At 41.6% G+C, this 15,342-nt stretch overlaps 1 protein-coding gene across 1 annotated transcript; it reads left to right on the top strand.

The window, feature by feature from the left end:
* Positions 1 to 1,963: 1,963 nt before the first annotated feature.
* LOC137298526 (innexin unc-9-like) lies at positions 1,964 to 14,062 on the top strand. Its single transcript, XM_067830820.1, has 3 exons — positions 1,964 to 2,211; positions 9,581 to 9,638; positions 10,360 to 14,062. Coding segments are annotated over exons 2-3 (1,188 nt in total). The 5' UTR covers positions 1,964 to 2,211; positions 9,581 to 9,636; the 3' UTR covers positions 11,546 to 14,062.
* The last annotated feature ends 1,280 nt before the right edge of the window (positions 14,063 to 15,342 follow it).

Genomic DNA, 15,342 nt, shown 5'->3' with positions numbered 1-15,342 from the left:
GTTTATTACATTCTGTACATCATAGTAAAAGTTAATACATTGTTTCATTACAACACTACATATACAAATATGTAAAATACATGTATGCAACATTGCCACAGTAAAGGGAAGTAAAATTGTAAATATCAGGCCCCTAAAGATCCCTGTTAGTACTGGTCTTCAGCAACGTATGCTTGTTGTAAGAGGTGACAAACAGGATCAGTTGTCAGGCTGGCTGATTTGGTTGACAGTCACCGTGTCCCAACTGCTCATGCTGTTAGTCACTGGTCCAGACTCGATTATTTACAGACTGTCGATATATAGCTGGAATTTTGTTGAGTGCATCGTTAAACTAAACTCACTCACTTACTGTCCATACCATAATGGAGTCTCATGGCAGGGATAATCCGAAGCCATTTTTTATTCGCCCTGTTAATGGCAACTAGTGACAGAGTGAATGAGTATGCTTTTACCATGCTTTTACCAATATTACAACAATGTTGCGTGGGGACACCAGGAATAGGCTTCACACATTTTACCCATGCGGGGAATCGTACCCGTGACGTGGAAATGCTTTAACCACGAGACTACCCACCCATGACCCCCACTAGTGGTAACTAGAAATGCCAGGTATCTTTGGCAACAGAAATGTTATTTCTTGGGCAGAATGGGTCCCCAGTAGCTCAACTTCTACACCTTGTAATCAGGTGGCCACAATAGCTGATACACATGGACAACTAACTGGATGACCACTTCATCACCCATCAGTGAGGGGTGGCGGTGGGGAGTGGGGGGTGGAGGTGGGTATATGTTCCTGTATGTAATGGAGTCCATACTAGATATATTAGTAGCGCTAGCTGGACCGATTGCTTGTCTGAAAGTATATTGAAATGTGGAAGTGTTACCGCATGTTACTCTGTGTGTAAGGTTACTGTTGAACCCGTGAAGATCCGGTAGAACTTATCTTCAGTAACACATGCGTGTCGCAAGAGGCGACTAACGGGATCGGTGGGCTGGCTTGGTTGACACGTCATTGTATCTCAGTTGCGAAGATCGATGCTCAGGCGGTTGATCACTTGACTGGCTGGTCCACACTCAGTGATTTACTCGATCATTTACAGATAGCCTCCATGTGGCTTTGATATTGCTGAGTGCAGCGTAAAGTAAACTCACTGTGAAACTGTTTTCACACTTAGTGAAGCGATCGTAATATATTTTACATTACCATGGAACATCTATCTATCCGTGGGTGCCGAGTGTGCACGTCAACGAACATTTGATAGTGATATTCATAGCATTTTTGTGTTATAAGTATATTGAAATATTTCAAACACGTGAGACCTGTAGGGTAGAAGAAGAAATTGTTTCATTTCTGTGCCACCCACTTCACAAGTGTACGTCCGGCCATCAATGACCAATGAGACACTAAATACATATTGGACATGTTGTACACAAAAACAATATATTATAAGATTAATACTGTAAAATATAATAAAATATAAAAGAAGAATAAAATACAGTACAGCTCAGTGAGATGATAATACTACTGCTATATATACCCGGGACGTACGGATAGATCTTATATCATAATCCTACCCTTCCTACAAACATATCATTATTAAACTTTGAACTCCTTCTACTGTTGTCAGATAACGGTGTGGGTTTTTCGTTATCGCCAGACTGAATTTCTGTTGTTCTGTCCCACTCCCTCCCGCCCACGTCATCGTCATCAGCGAAACCGATGCTTGCACCTACATAGTGGTATACTTACACAACAGTCGAATGCTGACAAGTTTGTAAATGTACACATTACAGCTTTGGGCATTAAAATTCATAAGTTTAGTCAACAAATTGTGTAAGTCACATCCAGAAAATGTATAATATATTTGACGTTTATTATGTATTGACACAACGACCCGTTCGTATTTAGATACACCCTCCCAACACAAACATCTTACCCAGCCAATCAGAATCGTGTTCTCGCATTCTTCGATGGTCACAAGAGTTCAGAGGTCGGGGGGTCAGGTACACCAACGCGAGGGGACAATCACACAGATGAAAGTGGCAAAATGTCAAGATAAGTTTCAAACCGAAACAACTTTTTAAACGACAGCGGTTATCCAGACTTGGACTTACATCTTGGAAAAGATATACAAAAGTGTTTTATACAACGTCAGAATGTCGTGAAACCTTGTGAGGTGAACTTTCTGCTTGATTACCTGTCTCCACGAGGTAAGTTTTCTCAGGTGAAAGGCTCCCTTCATCATGGTAGCATGACCCACTTGCCGACATTCTCATGGCTTCATTCTCACATATGTGAATAGCCAACTTGCCAACACGATGGTGTAGTTTAATAATGATTTGTTTGGGGTAAGAGCAGATATTAAGTAACTCCGACTGAGATTTGTTGACATCTACACCTGCATGATTGTCATTCCTCGAACTATTTATATGGGCCTTGCTGTCGGTCTATGTTGTGACAATGTCCGAAAGCGATGCACGCACTGCAGACGGAGAGTCGGTACAGCTAACATGTTAACAAACTGTGTTGGCAACATGTGAATGGAATGTTTTATCAGTAAAGAATGTCACACTATTATTCCATTGATTGATACGTTTTGGGAATATTTTCATCCTGCCAGAATGGCGTTTGCTTGAAACAGTCAGAGTATGAATTGTTTTGTGATTGGATTCAAACACGTCGTAAATCACGATTGTCTATGTTGTGAGACTCTCATTTTTTGTGGATTATACGGTATATTATTATCTCCATTACAACTGATATCATTGATTATCCGACATGTTACATCTGCTTCCTAAATGATATCGACAATCCATCAGTATGTCTAGATACAAATTGACATTATCTTCGACAATCCAGTATATGCCTACATTCAAGATATCATCCTCCGCAACCCAGTATATTATGCTTGCACTCTGGATGACATCATCCTCGACAACAGAGTATATTGTGCTTGCGTTCTAGATGACTTCATTCTCGACAATCCAGTATATTGTCCTTGTATTCTAGATATCACCCTCGTCAAGCCAGTATTTTATGTCTTTTAATAAAATTGATAAACTATACTCACTCACTCGTTAAGGAGTATATTCACCGACATGTCTTAATCCATAGTATATTAAAAGGGGAATTAAGAGAATAAATGTACAATTCATGGATGAAAATTGCGACCAAACGGGCGATCCTCATTTCTTTATGACCAGTGAGGTAGTGTAGGCAGTGGTCACGCTGGAGACCAGGGTAAGATTTTCCACATGGTTACAATGTCTGAAGCCCATTTCTGGTGACCTCTCATTGATATTGGTAGATTATTTCTAAACGCGGCGTAAAACTAAACTCACTCACTTGATCAAAATATTTCCCGAAGCTATTAAATGAAATTAAATGAACTGAATTCAGTAGGGATGCGAGTTAGAAACATTCCGAAGGATTCCTATTTTGATACTTATATTTTCCAGTTTCTTCAAAGGATCGTCGTCTTCTCGGATATCATTGTTTCCCTTGGTTCTAGATTGTTGATTTATATATTGTTAGTCAAATTTTTCACTCGAAATACTGAATAGTTACGTTACACGCGTCCTGGTTGTCATTGCATTTTCCCACTGAAGCGCATTTTTAACATCCACAAACAGGTCAGGGCGCATTTCACGCATCTGTACTGCTCTCATTCAACCCCAGCAAGACATTCTGACCAAGCAAACACGTTTCTTTCACGGCAACAGGTTTCTGCTGGGCCAGGTTAATTAGAGGCCCCTTCTCTGTCTGCTGACAGGTAAATTAAAGGTGCGGAACATGTCACAAGGTAGAACCGCCTCGCCTTGTTGGTATGAATGGGTCTCGTCTGTACAAATCCCACACAATAGGATTATTGTGTTGTTGAATGGGTTACGTAATTTCCGCTTTTTAGAACAACACCTGACATTCGTGGGTGAAGGAAGAGACAATCAAATACAGAAGAATTATCATTGAGAGATAGATGCATTTCACCTCAAATCCCCGATTGTCTCCCCCCTCCCCCCGGGCGAGTTCTCTACCCGTTGTTCACAGCACCTCAAACCTAACTTCGTTCACGAGCTCTGTTTAGCCTGCTTACCTGGAATCTGCCTTTGTGTAGTGAATAGACTAATAAGATATCCATGGATCAGGTCTGCGTTAATCCTCGTACGTTAAAGTGTTTACTGTAAGAGAGTATGTTGTAATGTGCCTTAGAATGTATGTAGCAATCCAGTGGCACCACGTGCGCTGGGGCTCACGAATAGACTACTTCCTACATCTACTTGTCATTGTACACGGAGGCCATTACACACTGAGATCACGGCAGTTTAGGTCACATTATAAAAGAAATCTATCTGATCCATGTGCGAGCAAGCAGACCGTGGCGCGTCTCGTTGTACATGTGTCTAGGATGCACAGCAGATAATGAGTAGAGGAGCGCAGAGTTGAGAGGAAACTCGTTTCACAGCGTCTTTGAGCTGGAGGATAAAGGTGAGACACCATTCACTCAATGAGAAGTATTAAACCAGTAAAGTGCGGAAAATGACTACTTTGGTTCTTGTGGTGACATTCCAGGAACATCGACTGTAGCCAGTGACCGATAGATGGAATGTTGTTTATAGCCACAGACGGGTCCCAATGATCTAGCTCAAGTACTCAGGTCTGGATCAGTCAACTAGTGGTTGATAGTATGAAGTCACGTTGTCGCGCACGATAAGACACAAAATCCTCCTCATACATTATAATGACCGCTGACTGTATATTGACGTGTAACATGGGGATATTTGTACGGATTCTGCCCGCAAGGCGCTTTAAGGAATCGTCTACAACGCCTGATTACGTTCACGATGTGCACCTATTGTCATTTATCGGCCTCGGGAGATATCACATGTACTGACCGAAAGTGACTGCAGCGTGAGGAAAAACATTCTGAATATATTCGAGGAGGAAGCGTAAAGACAAAGTGGAATATGCTCCAGATGCATCGGAATATTTCGCCAGGAGCTAGAATACAACTCGAATGTACTTCGAATACACCTCGAATGAAGTCGGAGCATCCTGAAAGCTCTATCAATGACCCCAGGCGCCATCAGAACTCCGCCCAATCGCACAAAACGTGTCGACCTGTCACTGAAACGATTGATAGTATTTGGGAGTCGCATTCATAAACAGCCTGAAAAATTATTTATTTTCATATTATCTTCCGAAAGCAATTCGAATTTTGGAAAACAAAACAAAACATTTTCTGGCTGATTCTCCTTGATTCCTGTCAGTTCGAAATAAGTGTGAAGGAGGAAGGAGCCTGAAAAGCGGCGTAAAACTAAACTCTTACATAACTGTATCACTTCCTAATTGAACAAACCTTATGAAAGGCGAGTGCGACGTTTCGATACAGGTTCCTATACTTTTGTTCAACAGGCGTTCTTCCTTGCCGTAAGAGACTGCTAACGCGATTGGATGGTCAGGCTTGCTGACTCGGTTGGCACGTGCCATTGATTCCCACTTGTGCAGGTGGATGTTCACGCTGTTGATCACTGGATTGTCTGGTCCAGACATAATACAGAATGCGGCGTAAAAGTATACTCACTCAGTCACTCCAGATTCGAAATGGTTCTTATCCTTTACCGACCCAAGTACGTATTGGTGACTGAACAACCCCCCTCATTCCATTCTCGCCCCTTTCAGCTCTTATACCCCATTTTCACCCCATTCTTATCTACCCGTGAAGATCCGGGTTAGAATTGGTCTTCAGCAACCCATGCTTGTAACAGGCGACTAACGGGATCGGGTGGTCAGACTTGCTGACTTCGATGACACATGGCATCCTATCCCAACAGCGGAGATTGATGCTTTTGCTGTTGATCACCGCATTGTCTGGTTCAAACTCGATTATTTGCAGACTTCCACCATGTAGCTGAGCCGGCATCAACCAACCAGCCACTCACATCCCCAGCAGCACATACCCCTCCCTTTTTACAGCACTAGTCCACTCTCCAGCTCTGGGACCTGAGGAATCAGGTATTTTCGTATAACAGACATTCAGGGTCAGTGTTGATGTCCACACGAACCAAGTGACGTGAGTGAGTTATTATTATTTAACTTCACTCTCGGTTGCTCAATGATCCGGCTTCGAAACAAACAAAAGAAACTTTTGACGTGTTTTTACTTTATTTATTTTCAGTTTTACCATTTTAATATATTTTCATTTCGGAGTGAAATTATGAGTACGAACCAGTCTTAGAACCAGTGAAGAAATGAACCAGCAATGTTTACAACCCTTTGCTATGTAAGAAAACACTCTGTGCCGCTTGAAGTTCTGCCTCTCATCAAAGTACATTGAAACGCCCCACCTATATTTCTGCACTCCAGGAAAGAAAGTTTGATATACAAGTCCAAGTGGGTCACAACGAGCTTTGCACATTGTCGGCTATATTTGTTCTACGTGTCTGTCTGCCTCAAGCCATGGCGACTCACACAGGCGTGGGGCTAAAGAATGTGGGCTTATTATCCGTGTTATCTACCTGATCTAACCTAGGGTATTGACAAGCACAGACAAGTTGGCAACCGATAGATTTACAACATTATATATTGACCTCCAGATAACACGGTATTGTAATGTCTTAGCCATCCTTAATATACGACCCACTGTGTTAGCAAGCACGTTGTTCAGATGCCGAGCCTGAACTATCTCAGGTATCCTGTGCGACAAGCGTAGGTTGGCGGGCACCTGTTGCTACCGGGTTTCACCATAGGGGAGGAGTGTGACGTCAGGTACCGAGACGCCAATGACGCAATTCCCAGACATGATGACGCAGGGTCTCCTTTCACGAAGCAAGCGTTACTAAGGTTAATCTTAACCCCCATTCTTTAACATTGCACTATGTCTGCCTCAGTGACTCACGATCACCTTAGTGCTTTGTGAAAGGAGGCCCTGGTCACTAAATTTTGCAACGTTGGTCGCGGAGAGTCCTTGAATGTATGACCATGTATGGTAGCTTGACTCTTGTAAGTTTCTTGGGAGCGAAGCACGTGTAAGTCATGTGGTCTCATCTCCGTCAAAATCGTCTCTGTTCTATCATCGGTGAATGCGTACACTGTGCTGTGAGATGTTAATGGCTGTTATCCTTCTCTCGCACCACAAGCGGCTTGGGTTGTAGTGCACACTGATCCATTCTGTGGGTAATGAGTGAGTGAGTTTAGTCTTACGCCGCTTTCAAAAATATTCCAGCATTATGGTGGCGGTCAGTAAATAATCGAGCCTGGACCAGACAACCCAGTGATCAGCAGCATGAGGACCGATCTACACAAAGTGTCAAGCAAGTCAGTGAGCCTGTCCACCCCATCCCGTTAGTCGCCTCTAACGACAAGCATAATCGTCGTTTGTGGCAAGCAGGGGTTGTTGAAGACCTATTCTACCCTGGATCTTCACGGGAATATTACAGATTCACGAAACGCCTTTGTAGGAACTGGGTCAGTTTAACGTCGCTTACATCGTGTTTCACTTACAACATGTCATTTCTCCTCTGTGTGGGATGAAGTCCTGTGATGATTCAGACGTTTAGCACCCTGTTAACACGAGAACCAATCTGAACGAAGGCTCGGTGGATTCATTCGCAGCTGCCTGTACCTCGCCAGTTCTAATCTCCGCTTCGATCAGATTTTGCCCCATGGTTCGTTAGCATCATATGCTTGTGCTAACCAGTAGTAGCTAAAGTCCTCTGCCAGCATGACATGGGCTCCCACAGAAATCAAACTGGCAAGTCATCGGAACAACTTGACAAACCCCGTCAAGTTCAGATAGGTGAACCTGTCCTGGCGTCGTCGGCGTGTCGTCATGGCCTAGACTCAGTCAGGCATGCGAGGAAGGAAGTCTGTGACAGGTTGAGTGATTACTCAGAACGCCGGATCATTTCGCTCCAGATAGGTGCCCAATCAGCCGTAAAGCCGTTTCTTGGCCAGTCATTTCTCTCCAATGTCTGCCCGACTGACATTTTGGTATAAAGTGATATTAGTTTCTACCTTCTCGAAAATCATGTCATATTTAATATGTGATATACTTTATGGCTTCATTTCCCGCTGGGCATGTGACGTTCTGGGGCTGACGCATTGCGCATGCGCTTCATGATGTCAGCAGAAAATATCGGGACACGAAAGCTTAGGCAAATAGAGCTACTCCTCTTGCATGCTCTGCAACAAATTAAAGAAAATTAAAAGCAATAGATTTGAGTTGTGATCTTGTAAAGCAGTATGACACATACGTTCTCGAGCAACTTTTGCCTAACACTATGTGTCGTTAAACAGAAGCATTGGTAAAATTAAACGGCAGTTTGTATGTATGTATGTAGGTATGTATGTAGGTAGGTAGGTAGGTAGGTAGGTACGTTTCATTATTTTTTAAAATGCACCAATTCTGTAGGCAGCAGCAACAAAGGCATGGTATTTCACATTCCACTGTTTGCCGCCCCTCTCCTGTCACACACAAAGACGGCATTGTACAACCAGTCCAGTGTTTGTCGAACGACTGAGCGGTCTATTTTTACCTGAGAACGGATCTCTGAGTTTTTAGAAAGAACCTGGATGTGGATCAACGACAGAAGAATGAACGGTGTGTGTGCGTGTGTGCGTGTGCGTGTGCGTGTGCGTGTGCGTGTGCGTGTGCGTGCTCCAAGAAATTGGTATGATATTATATCTAGTGAACATTTCCAACTCTCGGAGTGTTACTTAATTGACAAAGTGTTGTTGAACCCATATAGTTATCTATAATAACACATATTTACTGAAATAAAGTTGTGTATGAGGGTCGAATACACTCCGCTAGGGAACGAACGAGTATGAAAAGGGTTCTTAAAGCCCAGATGGGAGAGTAAGCTGGTAGAGCTGAGATGTGGACTGGTGTACGGACTATTGAACCCGGGGACTGACTTGTCTATGCTATAAATGAGAAAGGGAAGTAAATTAGATCTCGTTTATTGTTAAATATATGGAGTAGCTAGCACAATACTGTACCCTCCAACAGTGTATTGATAAGACAACCCGTTCATATTTCTCTATAGTTTCTTCCAGGTAAGCCAGAGTGATAGCCGAGGCTCAGCGTGTGTCATAATTCATCGCTCAAATGTACTCAATCATCACGGGCACCTGCCATACATTCCGTGTGTACAACGTGACGATATGAAGCTGTAGTCTTGTCAGCCCCAAAACATAGCTGACCTGCCTCGCGCCATATACATGTTCGATGAATTAATTAATAACTGTTTCGAAGTCAAGATATCAATGCAGCCATCAACGTTTAATTTGGGTCATGCGACCTGTGGTCACAGACATATAATACATTTAATAGTGTAATCTAGTAGTTGTCCATCGTGAACCAAACTAAGCGAAGTAGGGTTCACTATTGTTAAACGTATCTCTTGCACTGTGTGATTATATATTTTATAAAAAAGCATTACCACCCTATCATGATAGCGGTAACGCTTATTGACGGTATATGTGCCGATGACCTCGTTCGTTATCTATATCTCTATTTATAGAGGTTACATGTTATATTCCATTGCTTCATAACTCATATTTATATTTTTCTTGCAGGTTGAGATCCAACACCTATTGAGCTCATTTGGACGTGATATACAAACTTTACAACCATGTAAGTGCGAAAGTTATTGCCTTGATATGACCAATTCATGTCTACATATTCCAACGGTTAAATATCACACACTGCAACAATAAATTCAAAGGGCGGTCGGTAGCCTACTGATTAAAGCGGTTGCTCGTCAGGTGGAAGGCCCGAGCTCTATTCCCCAAATATGCGAAGCCTCTTTGTTGTGTTCCCCGTAATGAGAGCACTATAATATTGGTAAAATCAGCGTAAACCTATACCCCTCATTTATTAACTGGGATCTTCAAAGCAAAAATGAGTGAAGAATTATTAATCAATCAACGAGAATGAGTGGCTTACACTGGTTTCGTAGTTTTCGCAGAAGTTGGTATGGGAGAATATCTTTAGTGACTGTCCATCGAGTCCCAATCTGTTGGATCATCCAAGAGTAACCTCCCCTGGCTAATTAAGGGATTCCAGCTTGTAGCTTAGATACTGGTAAATACATCCCGATTATCATGATGTGCCATCATATGTGTAGACTATAATGTTTGATCTCTGTACATATCATTTTGAGTGTAACAAACAAACCTGTTTAAACTGAAAAGGAGCCCATGGCTGACCAGAGATTCAGAACCTGGGGAAACATAGACTTGGCAGAGCAAGGAGGGCTAGGCTTTAGGGGAAATAATGTGGTTCGGGAACTGTGGGACAGTCTATCATATGTGCTAATTTATACATCTATAAAAGTATGTATTGTATATTTCAGGTTAGGAACTTTACTGGAGGTAGCCAACAAGATCGCCGTATCCCGAGGTTCTTGGGATGACGATGGCGTCGACCAGCTCCACCACATCGTTTCGGTGGCGTTATTCGCCGCCCTAGGAGTTGCGGTAGGGGCTAAGCAGTACGTGGGGGACCCCATACACTGTTGGACCCCCGCCCAGTTTGCCGGATCTCACCACAGTTACGCAGAGGGTTACTGCTGGATCTCACACATGTACTATGTGCCTATGGACGATCCCATACCCTTCAAGGTGGAGGATCGGTTCGAAAGGGACATCAGCTTTTACCGTTGGGTGGCTGTTATGTTCCTTATCCAGGCCGTCCTCTTCAAGGTGCCCAATATCATCTGGAAAGAAGTCAAGACATACTCAGGGATCAATGTTCAGAAAATTGTCAGAATGGCCGATGAAGCCATGATGTCCCCTCCTAAAGATCGTGTTGGTAAGATTGACAATATTGGCCACTTCATTGACCGTTGGTTGGTCACCTACAGGGTCTACAAGTACAATATCCTCATACGCATGCGTGAGAAGATCTCGGGTATACTGTGTTTCGTGTTGGGCAAGCGTCACGGTACGTTTCTCACTGGCTTGTATCTATTCTGCAAGTTCCTCAATGTCTGCAACTGTATTGGGCAGTTCTTTCTGATGACAAGATTCCTAGGGTGGAACTTTTGGAGCTATGGATTCGAGATCATGAACGTCCTGAACAGTAAGGGTCATTGGGAGGACTGGGAGCACTTTCCCCGAGTAGCCATGTGTGACTTTGATATCCGCCAACAGCAGAACATCCAACGCTACTCTGTCCAGTGTGCTCTGTCCATTAATCTGTTTGTGGAGAAGATGTACGCCTTCGCGTGGTTCTGGATGATATTCCTCATGTGCGCCACCATCGTCAATTTCGGCAAGTGGGTCTTTGATATTTTCTTCCGACGACGACGTGAACAGTTCGTTGCCAAATACATTGGTCTCGCCGACGTGGCGGATGACAGCCACGAGAAGAAATTGTTTAAGAAGTTCGTCAGCCATTATCTCAGGGATGATGGAGTGTTTCTTCTCAGGTCGGTCCGAAACAACACCGGTCACATAGTCGCCCTGGACCTGGTCAATAATCTGTGGAACCGCTTCAAGGATCAGCATCTTGGCAAAGAGGATGGCATCTTGAAGTAAACGTTCTTGTTCACACGTGCTAGTTCTCCCTTTGCTATACGAGTCCACATCACACGGCCTGATATTGAAAACAGTGGATCCTTTCTATGGTGTCACAGAAATTAGTGGATTATCAAGAACATGGATAATAGCAGCCAGTGGGAAAAAGATATCCTCCAAATATCAAAATGTAGGGTATCGGAAGGGTACATCCAACTGAAGGGAATATTGTTTCACAGGAGGGCTGGTAAAGTGATGTAATGCTATGGAGGTATTGCAACTGGACGCGTTTAAGCATGATTAACGTTTCTAACTCAAGAAGTATAGATACTGCCATTTATTACATCTCATCTTCAGGAACATGACACATGGTATGCCTGATATGGCACTACGCAATGGCATAGATATTACATGTATAATAGTTCATTTTCAGCCTACCTCTGGCAGTGATACTACTTACCTCCCTTCAACAGTGCTTCGTCGGCGGAAGTAGTATCAAATATTGATCCTTTTCAATATTGATAAGTGCCTTTATATTATATATTTAACCGCCTTAAGAAAACAATACTATCACAAATTATTTTGTACGTTTTTATCAATATTTGAAATATTGTGTGCATGTAATAAATGCTCCATACTTTCTCACGTTGTTATTGAAATGATCTGGTAGATGATAGATTGTGTAATTTATAACCATTTATTTGTTACATATACAGTTACTCATGTTATCTCAAAGGCGTTAGACACGAATGAAATGTTGGGATTAAAGATAAATTAACGTCAAAGGCTTACAGGAACAACGACAACCGATGTAACCTTGACCTCGTCAGATTTGACACTTGGTGTAATCATAGCGTGGTTATAGTCACTTTCGACGTAAGCATTGTTTCAAGAGTGACACTTTCGAGGTTACTGATTCGCATGAACTGTATAAGCACTATTAAGTAAGCGAATGTGTATTAACTCTTTATGTTTCAAGAGTAGAGGTGAATCTTGCATACTCAGCAACATGATCGAAGTCTTCCACAACGTATGAATGTACAGAATAAATGAATTCAGTTTAATCGCATGTTATATTTTTCACATTTCCGTAAACTGATGCTTTGTGAATATGTGTAGATCGCGAAGAAACACTTCATCTAGTCTGTGATAGTATCTGGGGGTAGTTAAGGTGATTCTCTCATCATTATTCATGAACATTTTACTTCTCACCAACATTCGGTCCGAAGAACATTTTTCTTTTCGCCAACATCCGGGTCGTTCAATGTGTTTCTTTTTACCAACATCCTTTACGTCCAATATGTTTCTTGCCATCGTCATCCGGGTACTTTATGAACAGTTGTTTCTGAGAATTTCAGCAACGAACTTTAAATATTCGAAATTCCTCAATTTTTTTAGAAGCAGTGGCTAAAAGTAATTTCAGTGAATACTGCTTATCATAAGATGTACATGTTGTTCTGATGAGAGGCGCGTTATTTTCTCCAGTTAGTGGAATATACCGATGGAAATATTACTCGTAATTATGTGACTATTTTATAGGTTATGGTGAACGGTTTCTGTTACATTAGATCTTGCTCTCTTTCAGAGTGCGATAACACTTGTCTCCATTTTTTGAGACAATCATGTTTTTTATCTTGTCATTTACGTGCTGAGGGTATGACGATATCTTATCACAATACTCAACCATGTTCAGGGCCATTTTTATATTGTGATGTTAAGCACACTTCCTTGAAAGAAATCATGAACAAGAAATCGCCACACAAATTCCATTCACAGTTTTTTTTGAGCGAAATTTAGATGAACTCCTTTGCTATATTTTGTACATGGTGAAATACATTATAATGTATTAAGCTAACGCCATGATTTAGGAGTGAAGACTGTCCTGTTATGTTCTTATGTTTCAAATGACGTTACGTCAGTTTGTGGAATTGTTTTTAATTTTTAAGATTTTTAATTTCATCTTAATATTATTCAATGTAAAACCAAGCATCAAAGATACAGTTTCTAACCCTGTCGATGATGTATTGATTCTAAAGAATAGAAACGTTTTTTGTAATGGGTTTCATTTTCCGATGTATATTTTTAAGTGAACAAACGTTCATGAGGGTTTTATTGACGGTAGGTACTTTACGTATATGAAGCACTGAGCTTCATGACTGGAATAAGAAAGCTTGAAGAAAGACTTGCAATCAACATAAGAATGTAAAGAAGTGCTTTAATATCCAGGCCTATATTTTCGAAACTCTCTTAGCGCTAAGATAGTCGTAAGCTAATGTTAATGTATGGCACTTAAGACAATCTTAGCGCTAAGAGAGCTTCGAAAATCTAGGCCCTGTGCCTAGCTCATGTGGTACTAACAAAGCTACAATTAATTTGGTTTGTTTACTGGAGTAACTGAGATGATGCTATTTTTACAGTGGACAAGTCTTCTAGTGATACTAGATGTCATATATGGTTTGTGATTTCCTCTGCTATTGTGAATATGGACATGGGTTTTACAATATATAGTAATAAAGAAATAAACTTTAAATACATTGACTTTAAGAGTTATTGTGATGTGATATTGCATAATACGCCGTCGGTTTACCTGTTAAGGTAAATAGCGAAGCACTTAACCAGGGATCATAACAGATTAGAATATACTATTCCACAGATTCATTTGAATATCATGTATGGTGAGTGAGTAAAGTTAATTTTACGTCTATTTTAGCAATAGTCCAGAAATCGGCATTGTACCCTTAGGGAATCGAACCCGGGTTTTTTAGCGAAACGAGCGAGCACCTAAGTTAGTAAGTTTAGTTTTACGCCGCACTTAGCAATATTCCAGCTATATGGCAGCAGTCTGTAAATAATCGAGTCTGGACCAGACAATCCAGTGATAAGCAACATGATCATGGACCTACCCAACTGCGAACCGATGGCGTGTCAACGAGCCTGATAACTCTGTCCCGTTAGTCGCCTCTTACGACAAGCATATTCGTCTTTTATGGCAAGCATGGGTTACTGAAGGCCTATTCTAAACCGGCCCTTCACGGATCGCGAACACTTTAACCTTCTTACCTAACCATATATACAATCCTTCCACTAATTCAGTAAGGATAATATTCAATACTTTTAATGCACCACAACCGAATGCTCTGTTTCTCGCGTAACGTTAGAGTTATTTCCCTTGGATTGTAATTCAAGGAGAGTGTAAAGTTTTGATGTTTTTAGTTGAATCTTCGTTTCTGTGGTTTAAAACCCCGAAGTGTTTATTATAACACTTAATAAATAACAATGGCCTGATAAATCATCAATGCACATTGTCCACGTTGGATATATTTGACATAGTCAGTGAAACAAATAATATTTCTGCGTATTCTACTGGCTAGCGAACGTTACCGCCATATCTTAGCGGCACATACAAAATTACTCTGCCGTCCGTTAAATTAATGAAACAGAATTAATTATGATACTTAATTAGCTATTTACCAATGTATCAGCCCGTTCACTACTGTCGATCGTGTTTGTATATAACGCTGTGGGATTTAAGGCAGTGTAAATAGATATGTTCTCACAACTAACTGTAACATACATATATTAATACATATATCATACAGAAACCTCGAATAACTGATTGTGTGACTTGCGTGACTATGTGAGTGATTCGTTCACAGTAGATTGTTAGCGAATGAAACAACTGATGTGTCACTGATTTGTGAACTTGAACTTGCTATATAGGCCGTGGGACATTCGTCCGACTAGTTCATATGAATAAACTCGTATTCCAGCCAAGGCCTACATCGAGTTGTCGAGCACACCTTGGTATAGTGCGAAGT

This window comes from Haliotis asinina, chromosome 10 (assembly GCF_037392515.1).
Source record: "Haliotis asinina isolate JCU_RB_2024 chromosome 10, JCU_Hal_asi_v2, whole genome shotgun sequence".
Classification (NCBI taxonomy): Eukaryota; Metazoa; Mollusca; class Gastropoda; order Lepetellida; family Haliotidae; genus Haliotis; species Haliotis asinina.
This window is presented reverse-complemented; position numbering and strand designations above follow the sequence as displayed.